Source organism: Hypanus sabinus, chromosome 2 (assembly GCF_030144855.1).
Source record: "Hypanus sabinus isolate sHypSab1 chromosome 2, sHypSab1.hap1, whole genome shotgun sequence".
Classification (NCBI taxonomy): domain Eukaryota; kingdom Metazoa; phylum Chordata; class Chondrichthyes; order Myliobatiformes; family Dasyatidae; genus Hypanus; species Hypanus sabinus.
The window spans coordinates 129185959-129213149 of record NC_082707.1 but is presented as its reverse complement, the minus strand read 5'-3'; the positions used below and the strand labels follow the sequence as shown (position 1 = coordinate 129213149).

Genomic DNA, 27191 nt, shown 5'->3' with positions numbered 1-27191 from the left:
GTATCGCTTTCACCATTTTCTTCTGTATTTTCTGACTTAAGAACTAAATCGATGCAAGGATGTCTGTAATGAAAGGAACCCATTCATTACCTGGGGATGGCCTGTAAATACATTCAGTGTATATCATGATCTATACTTGTACCTAACAACGATTCAACATGATTACCCATGCTGTATTGCTCTGTGACCCAATGTTTGCTTATAGTACATCAGCATCACGAATCTTTCAAACTTAAGCATTCAGCAGTTTTGTGTTTGAGAGGCTGTTACACGGGGTCCAGGCCTTCGGTATCCAGCGGCAACAGGACCCTAGTGTGTGTGGTTCTGTGCGGGTTGGTACCTTTGATTTTGTGTAGTGGTGTAAGAGAGGTGATGGTGAATTGGCCGCAAATAAAAATTGTATGAGATGTAAAAATTGAATGATTACCTATCATCCACTGTACACTCTTGTGCTGGGGAAGTATTTGCATGTTTATAGAGCCTTTGTAGGCCACTGTGTGTACTGGCCTGAGCAGTAGAGTGGCATCATCTTGTTGTGCAGTGTAGGGAAAGGGTTTTAGTGTTTCTTGTGTAATACAGCTGCTCTTCCTGGGTTGTCACACATTTCGTTATTTACTTTGCATTCTGCGCTGTTTACTGGAGACGGGCCGCGAGCCCATGATCGACTGCATCTCTTGCTGATCTAAAGCACCAAGGAGGATTGAAATTACCGAGGTGGGTCCGGAAGGCGAGCGAGTGTTCAGTGCTGTCTAGCAGCCTCTCGCTGGCTGCCGCCCGAGGAGGGTGCCTGTGTGTGATGATCTCTCTCTCTCCTTTGGTGGATGGTGGATTCTGATTCACGTTTATGATGTGTTCTAGTTTCTGGTTGCTGCTTTTTTGTTGTTGCTAGTTTGGGTGATTTTGAATTGGGGTGGCCTGCAGATAATGAACGCTGAACTGAACTGAGACATGCCTTTTGACTTTGTATCGCTCGCTTTTTTTTTGTTTTGCTGCAGTTTGCAAGATATATTTTTTTTGTGCAGGGGGGAGGATTTGCTTCTTTTTCATTGAACAGGTTCCATGATCCTTAGATGTACTGGCTGTCTGTGGGGAAGACAAATCTCAGGGTTGTATACTACATACACACTTTGGTAATAAATGTACTTTAAATCCTTTGAATTTACTTCTGCAAGACCACGTATGTCCTGATGAAGGGACTCGGCCCGAAACATCGACTGTTTATTTATTTCCATAGATGCTGCCTGACCTGCTGAGTTTACCTATTAATTTATTGAAATACAGCATGGAATAGACTCTTCTGGACCTTTGATATAGTGCAGGTTAGGCCCTTCTGGACTGATAAGGTATAGAATAGGCCCTTTTGAACTGATACAGTTTGGAATAGGCCCTTCCGGTCCGGTGCAGCGCGGATAGGCCCTTCCGGTCCGGTGCAGCGCGGATAGGCCCTTCCGGACCGGTGCAGCGCGGATAGGCCCTTCCGGTCCGGTGCAGCGCGGATAGGCCCTTCCGGACCGGTGCAGCGCGGATAGGCCCTTCCGGACCGGTGCAGCGCGGATAGGCCCTTCCGGACCGGTGCAGCGCGGAATAGGCCCTTCCGGACCGGTGCAGCGCGGATAGGCCCTTCCGGACCGGTGCAGCGCGGATAGGCCCTTCCGGACCGGTGCAGCACGGAATAGGCCCTTCCGGACCGGTGCAGCGCGGAATAGGCCCTTCCGGACCGGTGCAGCGCGGATAAGCCCTTCCGGACCGGTGCAGCACGGAATAGGCCCTTCCGGACCGGTGCAGCACGGAATAGGCCCTTCCGGACCGGTGCAGCGCGGATAGGCCCTTCCGGACCGGTGCAGCGCGGATAGGCCCTTCCGGACCGGTGCAGCACGGAATAGGCCCTTCCGGACCGGTGCAGCACGGAATAGGCCCTTCCGGACCGGTGCAGCACGGAATAGGCCCTTCCGGACCGGTGCAGCGCGGATAGGCCCTTCCGGACCGGTGCAGCGCGGATAGGCCCTTCCGGACCGGTGCAGCGCGGATAGGCCCTTCCGGACCGGTGCAGCGCGGATAGGCCCTTCCGGACCGGTGCAGCGCGGATAGGCCCTTCCGGACCGGTGCAGCGCGGATAGGCCCTTCCAGACCGGTGCAGCATGGAATAGGCCCTTCCGGACCGGTGCAGCACGGATAGGCCCTTCCGGACCGGTGCAGCACGGATAGGCCCTTCCGGACCGGTGCAGCGCGGATAAGCCCTTCCGGACTGGTGCAGCACGGATAGGCCCTTCCGGACCGGTGCAGCACGGATAGGCCCTTCCGGACCGGTGCAGCGCGGATAGGCCCTTCCGGACCGGTGCAGCGCGGATAGGCCCTTCCAGACCGGTGCAGCATGGAATAGGCCCTTCCGGACCGGTGCAGCACGGATAGGCCCTTCCGGACCGGTGCAGCACGGATAGGCCCTTCCGGACCGGTGCAGCGCGGATAGGCCCTTCCGGACCGGTGCAGCACGGATAGGCCCTTCCGGACCGGTGCAGCACGGATAGGCCCTTCCGGACCGGTGCAGCGCGGAATAGGCCCTTCCGGACCGGTGCAGCGCGGATAAGCCCTTCCGGACCGGTGCAGCACGGAATAGGCCCTTCCGGACCGGTGCAGCACGGAATAGGCCCTTCCGGACCGGTGCAGCGCGGATAGGCCCTTCCGGACCGGTGCAGCGCGGATAGGCCCTTCCGGACCGGTGCAGCACGGAATAGGCCCTTCCGGACCGGTGCAGCACGGAATAGGCCCTTCCGGACCGGTGCAGCACGGAATAGGCCCTTCCGGACCGGTGCAGCGCGGATAGGCCCTTCCGGACCGGTGCAGCGCGGATAGGCCCTTCCGGACCGGTGCAGCGCGGATAGGCCCTTCCGGACCGGTGCAGCGCGGATAGGCCCTTCCGGACCGGTGCAGCGCGGATAGGCCCTTCCGGACCGGTGCAGCGCGGATAGGCCCTTCCAGACCGGTGCAGCATGGAATAGGCCCTTCCGGACCGGTGCAGCACGGATAGGCCCTTCCGGACCGGTGCAGCGCGGATAGGCCCTTCCGGACCGGTGCAGCGCGGATAAGCCCTTCCGGACTGGTGCAGCACGGATAGGCCCTTCCGGACCGGTGCAGCACGGATAGGCCCTTCCGGACCGGTGCAGCGCGGATAGGCCCTTCCGGACCGGTGCAGCGCGGATAGGCCCTTCCAGACCGGTGCAGCATGGAATAGGCCCTTCCGGACCGGTGCAGCACGGATAGGCCCTTCCGGACCGGTGCAGCACGGATAGGCCCTTCCGGACCGGTGCAGCGCGGATAAGCCCTTCCGGACCGGTGCAGCACGGATAGGCCCTTCCGGACCGGTGCAGCACGGATAGGCCCTTCCGGACCGGTGCAGCGCGGATAGGCCCTTCTGGCCCTTTGAGCCATACCGTCCAATAATCCAGAAATCCCACCTCTCCCGGAAGTTCCGGGAGTCTCCTGCATATTGATAGCAGCTCGCTGACACCCGCAAATTATATACAATATCCCGAAAATCGATTTTGTTTTTGGAGAGGAAGAGTGAGAGTGAGAGGGAGCATTCTGATTGGTCTCTCTTCTTGCTAACTAGACCTATCAGTTTTCTCTGTGGGCGGGCTTTACAGTCAACCTCAAAAATACTGAATTTTCTATTGCCCATGGTGGGTTAAATGACTGTAAAAGACATGTTGAGGTGAGTTTAACAGGTGTCATTCGTTCATTAGCATAGATAATGTTATTTAAACTATCTGGCTAGCTGCTAAGGAACTACTCTATTGATGTCCTACGTGTTCAGGCCAAACTCCCTGTAGATTTGCTTAAAGTTGTAATAGAATAAAAAAAGACTCCATGATAATATAATACAAGTACATATTTTAATGTCACATTTTCTGCATATACCCAACTTGGTTTACAGATTAGACAAAATCACTAAACGAAGTATTACACATACCCTTGGAGGTCGACTGGGGAGACGGGGGGATATGGGGTTGCAGGGGGAGGGGGTGCTACCTCCCTGAAATGAGTTTTTGCAGGGTGGGATGTCTGGTAATCTCTCGATTTAACCCTAGCCTAATCACAGGACAATTTACAATGACCAATTAACCTACCAAATGGTGTGTCTTTGGACTGTGGGAGAAAACCAGAGCACCTGGAGGAAACCCAAACAGTCACGGGTAGAGTGTGCTAACTGCTTACAGACAGTGGTGGGTTCCTCCAGCATTTTGCATGTGCTGCTCTGGATTTCCAGCATCTACAGAATCCCTGATGTTTATATTGAATTCAGTCATCTGTGTTTGTCCTAGGCTAGGGGATTAGAGGACATTGAATACACTGGGAAAATGAGCAGGTCTCTTTGTTACTTCACTCTTAAGTACAGTGTAACAGTAAACTTGCTGATTGGTTGTAACATGTAGATCATTTTGAGGAACTGGTTCTGTGCCTCAATTGTGCTTCTTTGGGAAAATGTGTCCTTGCTCAGTTGATTCATTCTGATGGAATGACTCTATGTAACCTAGGCCTTTGCCTCTCTCCCTCTTCTCTTCACCACTACCTCCCCACTCCTTACACAAAGTAACCGATTCTGCTGTGGCATGCCTTTCCTGGCACCGTCTGGCAGGAAGGCATTTCGGGTCAGGCTTGGGACACAGGGAAGGCTTGTGCATGCTCTTGTGGGGTCCCGGCGTCCCATTTGGCAAGGAGTCCATCTCAGCAGGAGAGGTCAGTGCCACAAGCACGCAAAACACACATGCAACTGGGGCTGTGGCAACTGCAGGCCAGCATTGGAATAAACCCTTCTCATCGATTTGGGCTTTAGCAGCTCCAACGTAATACCCTTTTTCAAATTTAGAGACACAGCTCGGTAACAGTCCATTCTGGGCCGATGAGCCCACACTGCCTAATTACACCCGTGTGACCAATTGGCCCTACGCCTTTGAAATGTGGGTGGAAACACATGCAATCACAGGGGGAATGTACCATCTCTTTACGGACAGAGGCTGAATTGAACCCTGGTTGCTGGTGCTGTAATAGAGTTAGCTAACCGCTATTCTATCGTGCCTTTCCTCTGTTAAAATTCTGAGAAAGGTCACATCGGATTGAGCTGACAGCTGATTGTATTGGCGGATGATTAAGGTGGAAATCTTATCAAACATACGGATTTATTTTTCTTTCAAAAATATATTTTTTATTCGTATATATGCAGTAAATAATATCAGGATATAACATTTTCTACATTTACTGTATGGTATAACTCCAGTAATCTGTATCTAAGTCTTTCAAAAACTGTTTCTATGCTTTGGCACCTCGTTCACCTGTGATGTTGGCTTTGTTTCTTTCCTATTCAGCAGGATCCCAATTTCCATGCTCCCACCCAACTAACCGGAGTCTTGGTCCCTGTGCTCCCTTTAAGCTCATCCAGTTCACTGAAAAAATTGTTAATGATGAAACCTAACATCTTAGAAGAAAGTGGGTTCAAAATGTTTTGGGATGCGAATTCAGAAAATATCCCATCGGACCCATCACATCCTCTTGCAGAATGTGGGAAGGCAGGGAGACCTCCGGTGTCCCTGACAACTTCACCCGCAAGAAGTGCATCTAGCTGCAGCTTCTAACACTCTGTTAAGGAGCTGGGGGCTGGAACTGGATGAAGTCGTGACCGTTCAGGAGGCTGAAGGGTTGATAGGCACGACATACAGGAAGGTGGCTACACCCAAGGTGCAGGTGACCATCAGGAGAGGGGAAAGACATAGACAGCTAGTCCAGAGTACCTCTGTGGTTGTTCCTTTAAGAAAGGGATATCACTTTGGATACTGTCTTGGGGGGGGGCAATGATCTAAAAGAGGAAAGTCACAGCGGTCAGGTTAATGGCTCTGTGCTTCATAAGGGAAGGGGCAAGAAGAGGCAAGCTGTAGTGATAGGGTATTTGTTGGTTCAGTGAACAGAAAGGAGATCCTATGGATGAGAAGGAGATTCCCAGATGGTTTGCTGCCCCCTGGATGCCAGGGCCTAGGACAACATAAATCGAGTCCTCAGCATTCTTAGGAGGGAGGGTACCAATGACATAGATAGGAAGAGGGACAAGGTTCTGCAAGGTGAGTTCAGGGAGTTAGGTGCTATGTTAAAGAACAGGACCTCCAGAATTGTGTTTTCAGGATTACTACCTGTGCCACATGCTAGTAGACCGGAAGTAAGAAGAGCATACAATTTAATGCATGGCTAAGGAGTTGGTGCCGGAGGGAGGGCTTCGGATTTTTGGATCATTTGCCTCTCTTCTAGGGAAGATGGGATCGATACAGAAGGGACGGTTTGCACCCGAACTGGAGAGGGACTAATATCCTAAGGGGAAGTAGCACTGCATGGAGGAGGGATGGGAACCACAGTGCCAGGAAGACAGTTAGTGGTTGTGGAGAAAGATGTTGTTCGGTCTACATACAAAATCAGGAGTCAAAAGCTCGAGCATGGTGGAACTAATGTTCTGAGCTGCATATATTTCAGTGCAAAGAGTATTGTAGGAAAGGCAGATGAGTTTAGGGCATCTGTGCCTGGAATTATGACATAGTAGCCATTAGTGGGACTTGGTTGCAGGAGGGGCAGGAATGGCAGCTCATTGTTCCAGGATTCCATTGTATTAGCCATGAGAGAGAGGGAGGGATTAAGGGGGAGGGTTGGCATTACTAGTCGGGCAAAATGTCACAGCAGTGCTCAGTCACGACAGACTGGAGAGAGCTCAGCTAGTGAGGCTTTGTGAGTAGAATTGAGAAATAAGAAAAGTATGACCATGTAATTGCAATTATCTTATAACCTATCTAACAGTTTGTGGAATTTAGAGAAGCAAATTTATAGAGAGGAGGCAGACTGTTGCAAGTAACATAAGATTGTGATAGTAGGTGATTTTAACTTTCCACATATTGACTGGGACTCCCATACTGTAAAAGGGCTGGATGGGAAAGAGTTTGTCTAATGTGTTCAGGAATGTTTCTTTAATCAGTACATAGAAATCCCAACTGGAGAGAGTGTGATACTAGATCTCCGATTTGGGAATGAGACAGAGCAGATGATAGAAGTTTGCATAAAGGAACATTTTGTATCTAGTGATCATAATGCCATTAGTTTTGAGGTAATTATGGAAAAGGATAGCTCTGGTCCTCAGGTTGAAATTCTAAATCGAAGAAAGACAATTTTGATGGCATCAGTAATGAACTAGCAAGTGTGGATTGGGACAGGATTTTTTTTGATAAGGTTTTCTTGGAAAGTGGGAGGCCTTTAAAGTGAAACTTTGAGAGCACAGTATTTATATGTTCCTGTTAAAAGAAAAGGCAAGGATAACAGGCTTAGGGAACTTTGGTTTTTGAGAGATATTGAGGCACTGTTTAAGTAAAAGAAGGAGGTGCATGGCAGGTCAAGGTAGGTAGGAGCAGGTGATATACTTGTGGAGTATAAGAAATGCAAGAGAACACTTAGGAAATCAGGAGGGCTAAAATAAGGCATGAGGTTGCTTTAGCAGACAAGGTGAAGGAGAAACCTAAGGGCTTCTGTAGATATATTCAGAGAAAAAGGGACAAAATTGGTCCTCTAGATTATCAGAGTGGTAACAAAAGAGATTGGGGAGATCTTAAATGGATTTTTTGCATCTGTATTTACTTGGGAGATTGATAGAGAGTCTAGAGGTGTAAGGTTATGGACCCTATACAGATTATAGAGGAGGAGGCTTTTGCTGTCTTGAGGCAAGGTAGGGTGAATAAATTCCCAGGGCCTGACAAGGTGCTCCTTTAGACCCTTTGTGAGTCCAGAGCAGAAATTGCAGGGGCCCTAGCAGAGATATTTAAAACATGCTTAGCCTTGGGTAAACTGCCAGATTATTGGAAGATAGCTCATGTTCTGTTCAAGGAAAATTCTTTTTAAAAAAAAACAAGGAAATTATAGTCCGGTGAGCCTGACATCAGTGGTGGGAAAGTTTTGAAAAGTATTCTAATGGAGTGGATAAAAAGTATTTGTATTTGGATAGATAGGGACTGATTAGTGAGAGTAAAGAGCAAAGTGAGAGGAAAGTTGGTGAAGACAAGGTAGTAGATGTTGTCTACATGGACTTTAGCAAGGCCTTTGACAAGTTCCTGCATGGAAATTGGTCGAGAAGGTTCAGTTGCTTGGCAATCATGAAAGAACCCAGAGAGTGGTTGGAGATAGTCACCTCTCTGACTGGAGGTCTGGGACCAGTGGTGTGCTGTACAAATTGGTGCTGGGCCTGTTGTTGTTTGTCATCTATATCAATGATTGGAATGATAATGTGCTAAACGGGACCAGCAGATTTGCGATGACACCGGGACTGGGGGTGTAGTGAACAGCAAGGAAGACTATCAAAGTTTGCAGAGGGATCTGGACTGACTGGAAAAATAGGCTGAAAAATGGTGGATGGAATTTAATACAGACAAGTGTGAGGTGTTACACTTTGGGAGGACCAAAATTTTACACAGTGGGACACTGGGGAGTGCGGTAGAATAGAGGGATCTGGGAATATCAATCCATAATTCTTTGAAAGTGATGTTGCAGGTGAATAGGATTGTAAAGAAATCTTTTGGCATGTTGGCCTTCATAAATCAGTGCATTGAGTACAGGAGTTGGGATGTTGAAATTGTATAAGATGTTGGTGAGGCCTAATTTGGAGTACAGTACTGTGTGCAGTTTGTGACCTACCTACTGGGGGGATGTAAATAAGTTTGAAAGAGTGCAGAGAAAAGTTTCAAGGATGTTTCTGGGACTTGAGGACCTAAGTTGTTAGGAAAGGTTGAATAGGTTAGGACTTTATTCTCTAGACCGTAGAAGGTTGAGGGAGATTTATTATAAATATATAAAATTATGAGGGGGATGGATAGGGTAAATGCAAGCAGTCTCTTTCCACTGGGGTTGGGTGAGATTACAATTAGAGGTCATGGGTTAAGGGTGAAAGGAGAAATGTTGAGGGGGAATGAGGGAAATCTTCTTCACTCAGAGGGTGGTGAGAGTGTGGAATGAGCTGCCAGCGAAAGAGTGGATGCCAGTTCTCTCTCTGCATTGAAGAGAAATTTGGATAGGTATGTGGAATGGAGGGGAATGAGGTTTCTTGTCAATGGGACTAGATGGGATGAAGGGACTGTTTCTGTGTGTCAGTGCCGTGAGGTCCTGGGCATTCTGGATTATTGAGTATTATTCAATAAATTCTCCCGCAGTGTGTCTGTCGGGATCCTAGACTATGCTCACTCCTGAACAAAGCCTTTATAATGGCTGCACAGAGCATCAGTACATCCCTAACATATACTCCTGCGCCGTGGAACTGGAAAACAGAACACCTTCAGCTCAGTTTGTTTTTATAAACCTTCAGACACAGGAGCATAATTAGGGAATTCAGCTCATAGAGTTGGCTCTGCCGTTCGACCGGGGCTGATTCATCTTCCCTCTCATTCCCATTCTCCTATAGCCTTTGACATCCTTACTAATCAAACTATCAAGTTCTGCTTTATATATACCCAGTGACTTGGCCTCCACAGACATCTCTGGCGAATTACACAGATTCACCACCCTCTGGCTAAAGAAATTCCTCGTCATCTCTGTTCTCAAGGATATGTCCTTCTGTCCTCAAGTCATGCCCTCTGATCTGAAGACACTCTCACTGTTGTATATCCACTTTATCTAGCCCTTTCAATATATGATAGGTAAAATGATTTTAATTCAACCTGATTGCTGGCAAACAGGGTTGGGTGCAATGCTGAATCTGCACCTTGCCAGCTGGTATCGGTGGAGAATTGTGTTAGAAAGGTGTAACAGTGTGACCACGAGAATTGGATATGGGGATACCAGTGTCATATTTCCTCAGCTAGCTGTGCTTAATGTTACTGAGGCAATTTTACCACACCAGTAGCATGAAAAATATATTTGAAGGCATTTAAAGAAATAAGTTTTAAAAAGAAATATACTTCACCTGAATCTATAAAGGATGCAGATTCAGACGATACTTTTTTTATCACTAATTTTTATTGCAACACCAACAAATTACATTCAATACAACCAGTTGCTGACTACATTTTGACTGTTTAACCCAGCTACCCCCAACCCTCATCCCCACCCCGCTTTCCACCCCTTTCCTCCCTCTCCACCCCTCTCCCTTCCACCAACCAACTGAATAGTAGTGCATACACAGACAGAGCATGCCTATTTTAACAGAAGATCTTTTAAGTTAGACATCAAATTTGTCCACATGAAGATTGTGTTTGGTCATGCATCATTTACTCTTGCTGATGATAATTGCAGGTAAGAAATGTCCAAAAAGGTCCGAAGCCAATGAGTACTTGAAATATCATGAGGAGGTTTCCAACGCTTAATATCTTGAAGAGTAGTAATACCTTTATCCTCCCAAGTTCTGTTAGTGAATGGTTTCCCCCAGATAGAAAATGATTATTGTTCCATAATGGAGATGATTTGCACTATATGCTTTTAAATTTTAGGAATTTTTCTGCTGCTCTAAACACTTGCAGCATATGGGTTAAAATTGGATCATAATACAAATCACATTTTTTGGTAGACGTACCTATAAGGAGAAAGTCCTTCAACCTTATTGGTGCTATTAGCTCTTGTTCTATATTTTTCCATGACAAAACTTTATCCTTCTCCATCCAATAGCTAAGACTTTTTAAGACAAATGCCCAGTGATACAGTTTAAAATTTGGACATGCCAATCCCCCATCCGACTTTTTGAATTGTAGAGCCGACCACTTTATATTGGGTCGTTTACCATTCCAAACATAGCATCGTAGTAAGGAGTCCAGTTTTTGCCAATATCCTGCTGGAGAGATGATACTTTTAAACACCAGCTAAAAATCTATTTATTTAACCTTGCTTTTTAACTAACATCATTTTGTCTTTTGTTTTCATCTATTTTTAATTTTACTTTCATATTTGCACTTTATCCCATTGTAAAGCACGTTGAACTGCATTGTCTGTGTGAAATAAGTTATTATTATTCTATATAAGTTAATGGCTTTACAAAAAAAATTCCAAGTATTTTTATAACATTTTTGGAAATCCTTTCTCTCTCAGCTGAAGTGGCTTGTTTAACTGGATGGTTTAAAATTCCTATAGAGTTTATTATCTGAACGGAAGTCAAACACTCTGCATTAAAAAGAAAGACATCCCAGAAGTTTTGTCAGTTGTATCCCATTCAGCTGAAAAAATTAAAACAAATCTCACATATGATATTTTTGAAAATTCAGAAATGTATCACCTTCACTAATATCATTTCACACTGGTTCTAAAGCTGGGACCATTGGCTGAAGCCTTAAATCACAATTAACTATTGACTTCAAATACTCTTTCAAAACAGAAGACTTTTCTTTTGAGTTTTGTTGTCCCTCCTCAGTCCTCCTGGTGAGTACGTAGTCTGCAGTAACCTTGCTTAGTGGACCAATCTTCAAGTACTGGCTTTTCCCGTGTGGGGAATGGGCTGATTCTCTCCTCCCCACTGTCTACACAAGTCCACTTCCCGAAAAGTAGGTAGGGATCCAAATTAGATTTATTATCCCTGACACAGGACATGAAATTTGTAGTTTTGCAGCAACAGTGCAATGCAAATTTATAAAGATCTGTAAATTACCAAAATAAATAGTGCCAAGAAGAGGAATGGCAAGTATTGGTCATGGGTTTATTGACTGTACAAAGCTCTTATGGCAGATGGAAAGAAACTGTTCTGAAATCATTGAGTGAGGGTCCTCAGGCTCCTGTACCACCTCCTTGATGGCAGGGATAAGAAGAAAGCCTGCCCTGGATAGAGAGATCCTTAATGATGGATTCTGACACCACCTCTTGAAGATGTCCTCAATGATAGGCGAAGTTGTAGTCCCTTGTGATCCTGTGTTTCAACAGGCTCCATATCAGGCTATGATGCAACTAGTTAGAATGCTCCCAACCCAACATCTGAAGAAATTTGCAAGTGTCTTTGGTAACGTACCAAATCTCCTCAAACTCTTAATGAAATAGAAATGCTGGCATGCTGTATTTCTGATTGAATTGATGTGCTGGGCCCATGGCAGATCCTCTGCAATGTTGACACTCGTGAACTCAAAGTTGCTCATTGACTGCTGTCCACTGGAAAAAGGCTGGTGTGTGTTCTCCTGACTTCCCTTTCCCGAAGTCCACAGTTAGTTCCTTGATCTTGCTGATGTTGGGTGTGAGGTTGGTGTAACTCCATTCAACCAGCTGATCTCTCATCGCCATCTCAGGTTCTACCAATAACAGTGGTGTCATCAGTGCATTTACAGATGGTGTTTGAGCTGTTCTTAGCCGCACAGTCATGAGTGGAGAGAGCGTAGAGCAGTGAGCTAAGCACACATCCTTGAGGTGCACAGTGTTGATTGTCAGCGAGGAAGAAATATTATTACCGATCCTCATTGACTGTGATCTCCCACTGAGGCAGTCAAGGATCCAGTTGCAAAGGGAGGTTCTGAGGGCCAGGTTTGAAGCTTGTTGATTAGTACTGAGGGAACGTTGGTGTTGAATGCTGAACTGTAATCAATAAACAGTAACCTGTTAGTCATTTATACACACTCCATCGCTGTGAAAGAACTGCAAGAAAGGTCACCCTTCAATCAAGAAACATACAGTCACACTCAATTTCTAGTATTATTGAATAAATGGTTATATCGTATTTTAAATTTTAGCAATAATGTTTGATAATTTGGCCATAATTAGTGTGAGCTCATGTAAATATTTAGTTTGCCTGGTATATGTGACTGAAACATAGAAAACCTACAGCACAATACAGGCCGTTCGGCCCACAGAGCTGTGCCGAACATGTTCCTACCTTAGAAACTACTAGGGTTACCCATAGCCCTCTATTTTTCTAAGCTCCCTGTACCTATCCAAAAGTCTCTTAAAAGACCCTATCGTTTCCGCCTCCACCACCGTTGCTGGCAGCCCATTCCACACACTCACCACTCTCTGAGTAAATATCTTACCCCTGACATCTCCTCTGTACCAACTCCCCAGCACCTTAAACCTGTGTCCTCTTGTGGCAACCATTTCAGCCCTGGGAAAAAGCCTCTGACTATCCACATGATCAAATGAATCAAATTTAATTGTTATAAAATATAAGAAAGATATTTCAAAGCCTCTTTATAAGAATGGAGATGTATAATAGCAAGCTTCTTTCCTGGACATAGTTCAGTCCGTTGGCTCTGACATAAGCTTAGATGCAATGAAAAACAATATTGCGTTAAGTTCGCCCCATGCAAACTCAGTGCTGTAGCTGATCTACCCTAGTATTGTTTAATGGAAAAGCACAGCTTATTTTATTACCTACATAGCTATTATAAAATACTTAGCCCAGTGACACATATGGGTAAGCATCAAATGGGGTAAGCACCATGCTACATCTGAATTGAACTGCCGTTGATACTTTGTCTCCCTGATAAAGTTGACCAGTTCCTGTGTATCAAGAATGACATTTAAAAGTTGAGAACCTTTTGTCTCGGTGCATAATGTCCACCTCGCACATGGAGATATTCTTTGAAACAAGTAATATCCAGAGGTACTTGACAGGGTGGATGTGGAGAGGATATTCCCTCTGGTGAGAGAACCCAGAACCAGGCACCACTTTTCAAATAAGGCATTGGCCGTATAAGAGAAATGAGGTGTTTTTTTTCTCTCTCTTTGAGGGTGGCAAGTTCTTGGAATTCTCTGTCCCTAATGGTGGTGGAAGGAGAGTGAGTAAGAGAGAGAGAGAGTGAGATAGAGAGAGAATGAAAGAGAGAGGGAGAGAGAATAAAAACTTTTCACTATTTATTTTCCTGTGTATTGCATGGCTAAATCTAGCTGCTCTGGTACCTATTGGGAAGATCTACCATTGGCAGTATCCTCAAACATGTGTTTACTTGATCCGGGATGCAGAGACCAACCTTGCAGGCCACACGGTTCTACACTTGCGCAGTATCGTCTGGATCAGGAGAAGTTCTGTATATGGGCACTAAAAAGCCCTGGATCCAAATCATGCCTGGCAGAACTCCATCTCCAGCTTTGGCTGTTAAAACAATTTTGTAATGTTTCTTACATATCTCTGGCATTCAGCATTTAAAAACTAAATGTCAACTTTTAAAATTAATCTAAAAAGCAATAATTAAAAGTATTAAACATGGTTGGGGAAAGTATTTTTCCCTTGTTTTGCATCTGTGGCCATTGGAATTGGTAGGTTTTGAGACCTATGTGGATCTTGCACTGATGAAGACAGACTGTTAGCAATTTGAAGCTGTCCGTAAGTTTGGGAATTATTTCCAATTAGACAGGTAGCTGTGGGCAGTTCAAGTTGGAACATCCAGTGCTTGCTATCAAAATCTTTGCCAAAGTATATCTGGTATTGACTTCTATCAAACCTCTTCATGTATCTGCATACAAATAAAAAGTAGATTTCTTTCCCTGGAAGCTTGTGTTTGTCCCTTTTAAACTTGAAGAGGAAAGAGAATAAAATTTCAGACAAGAGAAAGAAGTGATAAAGAGGAAAGACATTATTTGAAGACATTCTGTAATATTAAAAGGAACCATTCAGCTGTTGAACGTTGAAGAATACTCATGATGGCATGGAGTACAAAGGGACTTGCTGAGAGATTGTGTGCAGAGAGGGAGATGAAAACAAGGCTAACCTCCAATGCCATTAAGCTGAAAATAGTACAAATGCTCAGCAGGTCAGCCAGCATCCACGGAAGGAGAAACAGAGTTCGCATTCGCATTTCAAGTGTTAATTCTGTGCGTCTTTCCACAAATGTCCGTATCATTTATTGAGTGCTTCTAATAGTTTCTGTTTTGCATGGTGAAGCATTTCAGTGATGGGGAGAGACTGAATAGGCTGGGCTTGTTTTCCTCCGAGCAGAAGAGGCTGATTGAGGGGTGACCTCAGAGATGCGGGATAAGTCTTCTGGAGAGTGATTGAATGCTTCCCTGGTGTAATAAGATAGACTCTTACCTTCTGGTCTTACACCACATTGTCTACCTGTACTGCACTCTCTTTGTAGCTGTTACACTTCATTCTGCATTCTACTACTGTCTCACCATGTACTGCCTTGATGCACTGTGAAATGAAAAAATGTGTATAAACAAGAAGCAAGAGAAGCTTTTCAGTGTACCTCAGTATGTGACAGAAATAAGCCTATTCCAATTCCAATGTACACAAAGTGATAGGTAGACAGGAAAGGTATCGAAAAGTAGAATTCATGGGTTTAGGGTAATATTTAAGATGTGAGGAAGAAGTTTCTCACCCAAAGAGAGGGTTGGAATCTGTATGAGTGGATAGTAAAGACAACAGCTCTCACAATATTTAAATATCTGGCTGAGTACTTCAGTTGCCAATGCATAGATGGGTTGAGATCAAGTGCTAGGAAATGATCTAGTATAGATAAGCACTTGATAGTCCACTGGGAATATGGCTATACCTGAAGAGATCTCATTGGTGTAAAATGCTAACTTTGTTTATGTCTCACACACACACACACTCTCTCTATCTCCCCCTCTCTCTCCCCCTCTCTCTCCCCCTCTCTCTCCCCCTCTCTCTCCCCCTCTCTCTCCCCCTCTCTCTCTCCTCCCCCTCTCCCCCCTCTCTCCCCCCTCTCTCCCCCTCTCTCCCCCCTCCCCCCTCTCTCCCCCCTCTCCCCCCTCTCTCCCCCCTCTCCCTCTCCCCCTCTCTCCCCCCTCTCTCCCCCTCTCCCCCTCTCTCCCCCCTCCCCCCCTCTCCCCCCTCTCTCCCCCTCTCTCCCCCTCTCTCCCCCCTCCCCCCCTCTCCCCCCTCTCTCCCCCTCTCCCCCCCTCCCCCTCTCTCCCCCCCTCTCCCCTCTCTCCCCCCTCTCTCTCCCCCCCTCTCTCCCCCCCTCTCCCCCACCCCAGAGTATATCCCGTATTTCCTATTTCAGTTTCAGACTTCCAACATCAGCAACCATTTGCTTTTGGAAACGTGGTCATGATTTTATTTTATGCTTTTGCTTGGATACCACTCTTGAGTGTTGTCAGGTTGTTTGATCACTGTGCAAATACAGCTGACCTTCTCCTCTCATACCATCATGGAGTTATACAAGACAGAAACAGGCTCTTTGGCCCAACTTGAACGATCCCCTTCCATCCAATTCTGCCCTGGCTTGGTGTTTTTCTCTCAGGGGATACTGATGTGACAGAAACTGTAATCTAACAGGACAGACAAAGGGCAAACCAATAAATGGAGTCCATCAGACTTTGAGCAAGCTTTTTAACAGAGGCTAATGAGAGCTGGTGGCACAAGTTAAGACTTCACTACTTGAGAAGCAGCCATTTGGACCCCTTGTGCTTGCTTAGTAAGATTGTGGCTGAAGTTTTGCCTCAGGACCACTTTCTTGCACGAACCCCATGTGCCTTGGTTTTCTGAATATTTAAATGTTTACTGATCCCTGTTCATGGGGTTGAAGACCATAATGTTACTGTGTTAAAAGACTGGTTAAAGAAAACTGAATAGAAATGTGCATTGATTTGTATTTCTATTCAGAGGGCTGTTGCTAGTTGGGGTTACTAGGTTCTGATGAAGGGTCATAAATTTGACCATTTCTCTTTACACCAGTGCTGCCTGACTTGCTGAGTTTTCCCAACATATTCTGCGTTTGCAGCTTGAGGGATTTCACAAGGATGGGTCTCAGTCATTTGTTCTCTATACCCATGATTAAGATGAAGTGACACCATTAGACGAATCTATATTTGGCGACAGTAGGTAGCTATTTGGGAGCGTGATCTGAAAAAAGAATCTATAAAGAGAAGTGTATCAGTTATGGGACTGGGACAATGGAGTATAATGTGGAAAACTGAAGTTATTTGTTCAAATAGGAAGAATAGAAATAAGAATGCTCTTAAAGAGTGAGAAACTGGTAAATGATAGTAGTTCCCCAGATTGGGGTGTTTTTGTACATGAGGTAAACGGGTGATATTGAGGAACACTGGGAAGTTTGGGAGACAAGTGGTACTGTACCATTTGCAGTGAGGCAGTTTGAGTATAAGAACTTAACTGCTAAGGAGGACTCTTATTGCTTCATTTATTTTATTTTTCTTGTGAAATTAGGAAAGCAGAGAGCAGATTCATTGCACTTTACGGTAAGGTTGCTCTTCATAGAAATCCGACAGCCCTTTGCAAAGAAACCATTGGGGGGGGTGGGTCCCATCAACATTCCTCTTCATGGTTCCCATTAAAAAATGGTTAATGAGATTAACAAATTCATTCGAAGTATTTCTTTAGCTGCCTCTCTCTATTCTGCAATTTTGGCTTCCTGGACTATTTCTAACGTGCAAAGGAAGGATGGTGTGGGTTGGGATGGGGGGGTGGGGGGGGGGGGTCAGTGTTCCAGGACTGTAACACTAAAATACCAATAAAATAGGACTTGGATCTGACACTGCTGGTTCTTGGTGTCAACACAGCCCTCGTTGTGCAGTTGGGATGGCAGCTGTATCAACATTCCTATCTTTGTTAAGCTGATTTTGTTTTGACCTAGCTGTCAAATAATTGTCATCCAAGTTATTAAAAAATTTGACAGGTCTGCATTGCAAGTCTTAGCTCCGGCACACAAGGCCGTGCTTGGCTCCAAAGTAAACAGTGTTCCACTGTCCCTGCTTCCCAGTAAAGGTGCTTGGAGAGTCTTGAATTACAGGCCAGCATTGATTGACAGAAACTCCTACAGGCATCTTTAGCTGGAAATTATCATGGCATTGGTGAAGAGACGGTTGATATTATTTTTAAGATGCTCTTAGCCTTTATGGCTACTGTGTTATAATTGTTGTTGTGAACTTTCAGCTTGTCAACAGATGAATGTGTTCCTTTTAAGGTTATGTCACAATTTTTAATATAGTACAGAATTTTTTTGTTTTCAGTTTTTAATAGGAGACCGTGATCAAGACCTGGAGTGCAATGTACACTGTTCCAGTTCCCAGCTGAAGCCTCTCTGTGTGTCCGATGGCAGGACGTACGAGTCAAGGTGTGACTTCCAGAGAGCCAAGTGCCGGGATCCAACACTGGAGATCACACACCGCGGCAGATGTAAAGGTACGTCATTCTCTGTTGAGTTTGCCAGGAGCAGCTGAGGATGGTCAGTAAGTTCAGTGATGCTCAAGTATTGTAGTTGGGGTTCTCAAACATTTTTACGCCATGGATCCCTGTCACAAACCGAGGGGCCTGTGGACCCCAGGTTGGGAATCCCTGCTGTAAGTGAATGGGGGGTGGGGGGGAAGCTTTGCTGCAAAGTGAACGATGAGGATTAGATCATCTCGCAGAAATGTTCCTGATGCACCATCAATAACTCACTCTAAGACATGAAGGCGAGATATCGGCTTTTATTGACTGGAAGAAGGAACAAGCAGTGAGTGAACACCATACTACATCCTGGAGACTGAGAGGCCGGGCTCAGGCCTCAATCGCCTTTATACAGGGGTCTGTGGGAGGAGCCACAGGAGCAGTCAGCAGGGAGCGTGTCCAGACAGGCAGTTCACCACAGTTCCACAGGCAACTTCCCTGGAACAGGACATCTGCCTTGACACTTGAATTGGGGATTAACGGATGCTTTTAGTGGCGAAATGGAGTCGAACATCAGCTCGCACCCTGTCTCATTCGCACTGTTTAAAATTTCCCCGAGGCCTTGATGTTTTCCTACTGTGTATACCTACTTTCCTTTTAGAAAGTACAACTTGCTTTGATTGCTCATAGTTCACTCCAGGTTGGAACACATGCTTTTATTTTAATAAGAACATTCTCCCAATCTCTGGTTCTTCCATTTATCTCATATCTCCTGCCTCTCTTGCAGCTAGACATGTTTTCTCCCTATCTGCGGAAGTTTTAAACACTTTAAAAGTCTCCTACCATCCTTTGCAAGCAATCTCAGCCTTTTTAGTCTCTCCACATAACCAAAGCCCTGGTGTCGTTCTTGTGAATTAAGTCGGTGGTAAAGTTGCTTTTTTTTTTGGTGTTCTTCATGTTACTCTTAGTATCATTTGGATATTCATTCACAACTCCAGTGTGGATATGCTTCCCACTTGTTGAATGTGGGTTGTAAGCGTGCCTGCTCAGTCAAAGCAATTCTTGATGCCCAGCCTCGGGCCTTCAGATCTGGGAAACTGATCCACTCACCTGCTGCATTAGCACCACTAATATCCAAATCTTCTTCGTCCTCGCCATCCTGTCCTCCCCCCACCCTTCTGCCTCCTCAGCAGGTTGTTGAGCTTGGTGAAATCAGAGATAATTCTCTAATTATCATAGAGATCCACCAGGAAACCCTGCAGTGTTAAGTATCAGGGCACAAGTAATTAGTGTCCAGGGTTTCTGTGAGGGGCTGGTCCGGTGTGCCAACGGGTTAACACAACAATGTGCCAACTCTGAGGCTTCACAGTGCAATGTGTTGGTGAAGAGCAGATATCAAGTGATGCACTTGTCATGGAAGTTCATGCCTTCTCCCCTGTGGCTCTGGCTGGGGCCTGGGATGCCTGATTGTCCCATGAGGAGGAGCTTCTTCAGCAGCCATAAGGTGCTGAAGAGGAGAGGGCTCAGCTCCCTGACCACTCGCCCTCCCAGTAGCTACTTGTCTCTGAATGTTGTTCAGCATCGTTCCTAAATTAGTAGCTCCATGTATGGGTGTGTAAGTTTGTCAGTATGTTTGAATGCTTCAGCTGGAGTCCATATCCTCGAGGAGAAATTGAGAGATCATGGCATTAGTTTCAGGCACTGAGCCAGGGCCCTTACTCCCACTGGAATGGTCCTGCCTCCTACCCCACTCTCAGACCTCGAGGGTTCCTTGTTGCCTGGGTACGCTCATGTACCAGTGTTTCAGTGCCGCTGTCCTCCAATGGCCGTCCTGCCTGTCTGCTGGGCGGTTGCTGTTGGGTTGCCTCAGAGAGGGTCCCTTTAAGGGCTGAAACGCTTCCATCGTTGCTGCTTGGTTAACTGTCAGCAGCTGCTTGAAACTCACACAGCTAGCATCGTGACTCTGTTGTTTCGCAAATATGGCAGGGTTACTCACCTCAAAAAAACCTCTGCTCATGCTTTTGCCCTACAATCGTGATATAAGATCATAATCCGAGGACTCGAATATCACAGGGGCAAGACACGGTGATTATTCAATGCTCCAAAAATAGAGTTGATGAATTTCTAAAGGATAGAATCTTTTGGAGCATAGAGAGCCCATTCGCTCTCTGTCACATCCCTGACTGTCACAGCCATCCCTTTGAGACCCACCTTTCTCCTCACAAACTTCAAACAAATTAACCTTGTTAAGTAGTGTACATAACTAATTGCTTAATTGGTTTGTATTGAAGCTGATTCCATTGAGCTATCAGGTAAGATGTACAAATCTTAAAGAACCTTTCTTCATTTCCTGACTGTTGCTTTTGCCAATTATTTCAAACTTCCAACCTCTGGTTGCCAAACTGCATGTTCGAGGAATTATTTTTACCTGCTTTCTCTATCAAAACTTCTCATTGTTTTGCATAACCCCCTTAACCCAGATGTTAGTAGGCATGTTGTCTTTTCCAAGGAAACTTTGAGCACACCCTGAATCATTTCCTCTCTCTCTGCCTGGTAGTCATGTCCAGTGACAGAATATAGGAAAGAATGTCTGTTTCGGGAGTCTGCTGTCTGTCATGCAGACAATGTAGCCTGCCCAATATAACTTCATCCTTAGTGCCGGGGTGTTGGCTCGGGAACGAATACTGACCTTGGTCAGCTTGTCCTGATGAAGTTGGAGAATTTTGCTCTTGGATCAAGCGAACCACATTTGACACTCCTCTATATTTCAACAGCAAGATCACTGCAGTGACATGATCATTTATTATCCTGTTGGTTCCGCTGCCATTTCCATTTGTGTCCAGGATCACCAGACTCCTGATGGTGCTGAGCTGGAATTGTGTTTCCTTCACTTTAGGCAGATGTTATTTTTTATTTAAAAAAAAAGAAATTTACCTGCCTGGGGTGGGATTCTGACTTTGACTTGAGTGTAGCTATGTTGCAGTGTGCCGTTCAGTTTCTTGGGAACCTGAGGGAAAAGTGGTGCTGCTCCGGAATGAAAGCAAGCTGCATCTGATGCAGTTTCATTCTCTGTGCAAACTTGGGTCAAGAGAGGTGGCCAATTACTGCAATTTCTCAACAACAGGTCTACTTTTGACTTGCCATTGGCACTACTATAAATCTAACCACCTTGTTAGTTTCAGTTCCTCCAGTGATAGGAAGGGAAGGTGGGAAAGTGTGCCCAGGGCCACACAACAAGGTATATGTTTTTTGTACTCAAGGTTTTTGACTGGCTGATGATGGCTAGTGCAAGCAATATTCAAATTCCTGCAAGTTCAAGATCCTGGACAAAATGTTCACAAATACAAGCTGTGCTGAAGCTGTTCAGCATCTCCTTGTGTGTTGTTTCAACGCAAGCAATTTTTAGAAAACAGCTCCGACTTGCACTTGGTTGGAAGCTTTCTTTATAGGTGGATGGAGGTTTCTCATTTTAAAGGAGCAGTTTTCACTATTGCTGTGACCGAGGCCAGGGGATCATGCAAGAGAAGAGCCGATAGTATCCCGATGAATCACAATATTCCCTAAATACAACAGTAATAAAACCTGCTCTCATTTTACAGAAACAGGCCCAACCAAGTGTCGGACAGAGAGGGCACAGCAGGCACAGGAACAGGCCAAAAAACCACAGGAACCGGTGTTCATTCCAGAGTGTAACGAGGATGGCTCATTTGCTCAGGTAAGCTAATGGGAGGAGTGTGGAGAAGAGGCCTGTCTCCTCACATATAGGAGTGTAAAGGTGTTAAAGGTTTTTGGGTTGGTGAATTTCCATCAGAAGCACCATTTAGTAGATTGTATGGACTCTGATGAGCACCTTAGTTTTTTATCACATCAACCTGTAAATGGAGATTGTTATGTTTCCCTTGGGCTCTTTATATTTGTGTGCTTATTTTGTCTTTATTTATTTATTACTTCCTCAACTATTGTGTCTTTCTCTTACCAATGTGCCTGTGGTCGTGAACTCACTTTTGTGAACTTAGTTCTGAATGTTATTTGCTTACTTTCATTGTTTGCACAATTAGTTTTTATTCCAACGTACGTTGGGTGTTCGACGGTTTTCTTTTTTATTGGTGTTCTTTGTTTTTGTTGCAGCCTGTAAGGAGACAAATCTCAAGCTTGTATAAAGTTTACATACTTTGATAATAAACTTTGACCATTGAAGTACAATCTGAAGATTTTTGAGATGTGCAAATCCTGTCTCATCACCACCACCACGACACTTCCTTTCTATATATTGTACACTGGATGAAAGTGAAGATTTTATTGCTAATACAATAAAAGTTAACCACTGATTTTAAGGTGTAGGATTTTCCTTCTTTTTCCCCCAGTTTAAAACCTATCAGATGTTTCTAACTAGATTGTGAGAACAAATGCTGATGTAATCGATGAAGTGAACACAACTTCACTATTCAGAATTAACTTACTAGTTACCTGAACTCCTTCAACTGTTGCAAAGTTTCTAGTCTGACCCGTCTGAGTAGAGGTGCTGTGTATAATGACAGGCAATGCACAAGCAAAACCCATGAGCATTTCCTCGCTTGTAAGTCTTGCACAAACGTGACGAATGATCAGCCAACTTTCGAGTTTGTTATAATGCTGAGTCTTACGGAAAACATTTTTCCACATTTTTCTGTACATTCTACAGCATTTGTCTGACTTAATTCCATATTACTTTTGAAAAATGGAATATCAGATAACAAAATACTGCAGGGGTATATTAGCGAAATGCTCTAACGGTTCCAACTGAAGATCGAGGTTCAATCACATTCTCCCAGTGATCATGTGGGCTTTCTCTGAGTGGCCCAGTTTCCTCTCACGTTATGGTTTAGGGTTAGTAAGTCGTCGGCATGCTATGTTGCAGATGGAAACAAGGTGACACGTTGGGCTGTCCCCAGCGCATATTTGGACTGTGTTGGTTGTTGACACACATGGCCCATTTCACTGTATGTTTCAATGTACATGTGACACATAAGACTAATCTTAATTGCACTGGAGTACCAGTCTGTCGTGACTACTCAAATCCTGATGTGGGACTTATAAATAGTTTCTCTTATTTATTGTTGTTGGGTTTGGGAATCTTTTCATTTAATTAGTTCAAGTTCAAAGCATCAAAGTACATATAGTCACCATATACAACCCTGAGATTCATTTTCCTGCAGGCATGCTCGATAATTCAAATAGCCATAATAGAACTTAATAGTAACTTAATGGTAGAATTTTAAGCCATTGAGACCTTTCAGATGGAGGATATCTTTCAGGAAGAATAGACGTTGCTTTGTGAGGGATTGCTCTGTTATATGAACCCGCAGATCCATCCAAGAGCAGGGAAAAACTTTGTGTTGACAAGTTTGTATCCTTGCCAGTCTCTGTGGGTCCATAATCTCAAGCAGAGGGCAGGGAAGTGGTTGTTTATATGAGGTAATATAAACTCATTTCTGTGGCTGCTTTGGTGGAAATGTCAGTCCTGAGGAAGTATATTAGTGAGAAAATATTGGATGTGGTCAAGACTAAGTAAAAGAACAGTAACTTTCTAAATACATGGAGTCTTGTGGTGCAGAGTTGGGCCCTCCTGCTAACAGAGGCTACACTGACCCATTTACAATAATCCTACTTTAATTCCATCTTTCATTCTCATCACATTCTCAGTCAATCCCTCCCCCAATTCTACTACTCACCTATACAAGAGGCAATTGCAGTGACCTAGTAAACTACCAACCAGCACATCTTTTAGATATGGGAGGGAATAGAAGAGCCTCAAAGAAACCCACACGGACACAGAGAATGGGCAAATGTTAAGGCCTAATCTTAACAAGCAGTGAGAAGATGGTGGTGCTCTCTCTTCTTGATAGCCCACCTGAGTCGGGTTTCTTCTTGAGGGAGCAGTGATTTCTGAGGGTGGTGTAGGACTGGGGAGTTTGGTGGTGGTATTCCCATGCCCCTCTATTACTCTTGACCACCCAAGAGCAGGAAGTGATCTGGTAGAAGCTTCGGTAACTTTCCAAAGCCAGAGCCACTGCGTGCTGGTGGTGCAGGGAATGACTACTTCGTGGAATATGTGTCTTCACCAAGTGTGTGAGCTGTGATTGGCCATTATATAAAGGTGCTTCCTATTCCTTTTAACAAATTAATATTAGTAAACGATCAGTGACAAAGTATAATTCAAGAGCTGCACTAGAGTGAACAAATTTATCATTGTGATGCTGAATGTGGTGTTGGCAGTGACAGGGCCACCTCATCAAGGTGAAATGAAAGCAGCAGTATACCCATCCTGCTCCGTGCTGTGTGTTGTTAGACTAGATGGTAAAATTGTTATTTTTGTCATAGTCTAACTTTTCCCTTTCTTGCTTATATATTTATACGAGAAGTCTTAGACACATACTGTGCCTAAGAATGTACTGTAGTAATTTTATGTATTTTACTGTACAGTGGGCACAAAATAAAATCATGGCACATATGTGAGTGATTATAAACCTGATTCTGATATGAGTCTCCATTGTGGACTGAGAATGGGAAGGGTGAAGAGACAGGGGAATCATGGTTGGGAAAAAGGGAAAGTAGAGGGGAGGGAGTGGGAAGCACCGGAGAGACAGTCTGTAATGATCAATAACCCAGTTGTTTGGAATCAGATGACCTTGCCTGGTGTGCCAGGGCTGGGTGTGTCTGCACCTGTGCCAAACCCCACCCCTGGCTCTCCTTCTCTGCCACCTGTCCCACACCCCTCCCACAGTGCTCCACGCTCACCATTCCCAACATCCTTTGCTTCTGCCAGATTTACAAACTTGCTCTCTGCTCCGCTTTGACAAATTACTGTGCAAAAATTTTGGGCACCCTAGCTATATAAATGTGCCTAGGACTGTATATATGTGGAATTGTTCAGTGATATTTCAGTAATTGTAGTATAGCCAATTCTGTATTTTTCTGGAAGTTTCTCTACAGCCTGTATAATGACACTGAACTTGACTATTTCATAGGCTACTTTTTAATCATTGGAATGTACAGGCCAGGCAGCATCCTGGAAAAACGAACAGTCCACGTTTTGGGCCAAGACCCTTCGGCAGGACCTGAAAGTTGACTGTACTCTTTTCCAGACATGCTGCCTGGCCTGCTGGGCTCCCTCAGCATTTTGTGTGTGTTGTTTGGATGTAGATGGTTCATATTCTGCATGGAGGTTGATGACCCGTGGTGTGTCTCAGGGATCTGTTCTGGGACCCCTCCTCTTTGTGATTTTTATAAATGACCTGGATGAGGAAGTAGAAGGGCGGGTTAGTAAGTTTGCTGATGACGTAAAGGTTGGAGGTGTTGTGGATAGTCTGGAAGGATGTCAGAGATTACAGTGGGTCATCATTTGGATTCAGAACTGGGCTGAGAAGTGGCAGATGGAGTTCAATCCAGATAAGTGTGAAGCGGTTCATTTCAGTAGGTCAAATTTGAAGACAGAATATAATATTAATGGTAAGTCTGTTGGCAGTGTGAAGGATCAGTGAGATCTTGGGATCCGTGTCCATAGAACACTCAAAGCTGCCGCGCAGGTTGACAGCATAGTTAAGAAGGCTTATGGTGTGATAGCCTTCATTAACCATGGGATTGAGTTCAAGAGCCATGAGGTAATGTTGCAGCTATATAAGACCTTAGTTAGACCCCACTTGGAGCACTGTGTTCAGATCCAGTCTCCTCACTACAGGAAGGATATGAGCAACACACACAAAATGCTGGAGGAACTCAACAGGCCAGGCAGCATCTATGGAAAAGAATGCAGTCAACATTTCAGGCCAAACCCCTTCAGCAGGAAAGATATGGATACTATAGAGAGAATGCAGAGGAAAGTTACAAGGATGTTGCCTGGATTGGAGAGCATGCCTTATGAGAATAGGTTGAGTAAACTTGGCTTTTTCTCCTTGGCACGAGAGAGGATGAAACAGAGGTGTATAAGACGATGAGGGGCATTGATTGTGTGGAGGCTTTATCCCAGGGCTGAAATGGCTAATGTGTGAGGGTATCATTTTAAAGTGCTTAGAGGTAGGTACAAGGGGGATTTCAGAAGCAAGTTTTTCACACAGAGAGTGATGGGTGCATGGAATACACTGCCAGTGACTCTGGTAGAGGTGGATACAATAGGGTCTTTTAAGAGACTCTTGGTACATGGAGCTTAGAAAAATAGAAGGCTATGCAGTAGGGAAATTCTAGGCAGTTTCCAGAGTAGGTTATGTGGTTGGCACAACATCGTGGGCCGAAGGGTCTGTAATGTGCTGTGGATTTCTATGTTCTCTGTTCTCTTTTCTGCCTGATGGTAGTTGTGAGAAGATAGCATGGCTTGGATGATGATGGATGTTCCCTTCTTGATCAGTGCCTCCTGTAGGTACTACTGATGGTGAGGAGGGAAGATGATGGGAAAAGATTGTAGAGCATCAGGAGGTGTTACTAGATATCCAGACTGTTTGTAGCCACTGCATTTATGTTTTTATGTGATATATTTTGAAAGCTTAAAAATGCAAATACCAGAAATCCAGAATAAGAAAAGTAAATGCTGGAAATTGCAAATGGTTTATCAGATAGAAATGCCGTACTCTGAAACGGTAACCACTTCCCTCTCCGCAGGTGCTGCTTGACCAGCTGAGTCTTTCCAGCATCTACTGTAGCTAGTTTTCTTTTTTGCTGTTGAAGGTTATTTCCTGGCAGTTGTGATACTTACCACTCTATCAGCCCAAGGCTGCACGTTGTCCAGATCCTGGTGCATGCGGCCATGAGCGGCATCTTTATCCTGAGCAAATGGACCAGGACTCTGCAATCACGGGAACATCTGGACCCCTGAACCCGAATAACCACAGAAAACATTGTTGGCTAGACTCTGACTGCACAGTTTGTCTCGTGCTTCATAACTAAGGATATTCTGCCAGTAAGGTGTTCGACTGAAAATGCTGCAAAGACTTGGGGAAAAAGGAAGGTGCAGCCGAATAGTGAATGGCAGTTTTATTTATGAGGAATGCACTACTGTTACAAGCATGGCACGCTGACAAAGACTCTCACATTTAAGTTCTGCATCAACAAGGCATTGGGCTTTTTTTGACGGGCATATTTAAAAACAATTCCTGCCTGTTCTGCCACATTGTGATATGTC

General features: G+C 45.0%; 1 protein-coding gene across 5 annotated transcripts in view; it reads left to right on the top strand.

Moving 5' to 3' along the window:
• The window catches only part of smoc1 (SPARC related modular calcium binding 1), a 229340-nt gene that overhangs the window by 17816 nt on the left and 184333 nt on the right, over nt 1-27191 (top strand). For all 5 annotated transcript variants that reach the window (XM_059954878.1, XM_059954891.1, XM_059954885.1 and 2 more), the window contains exons 2-3: nt 17902-18073; nt 21640-21755. In XM_059954878.1, coding sequence (XP_059810861.1) covers nt 17902-18073; nt 21640-21755 — 288 coding nt within the window. The remainder of the gene's footprint in view (nt 1-17901; nt 18074-21639; nt 21756-27191) is intronic.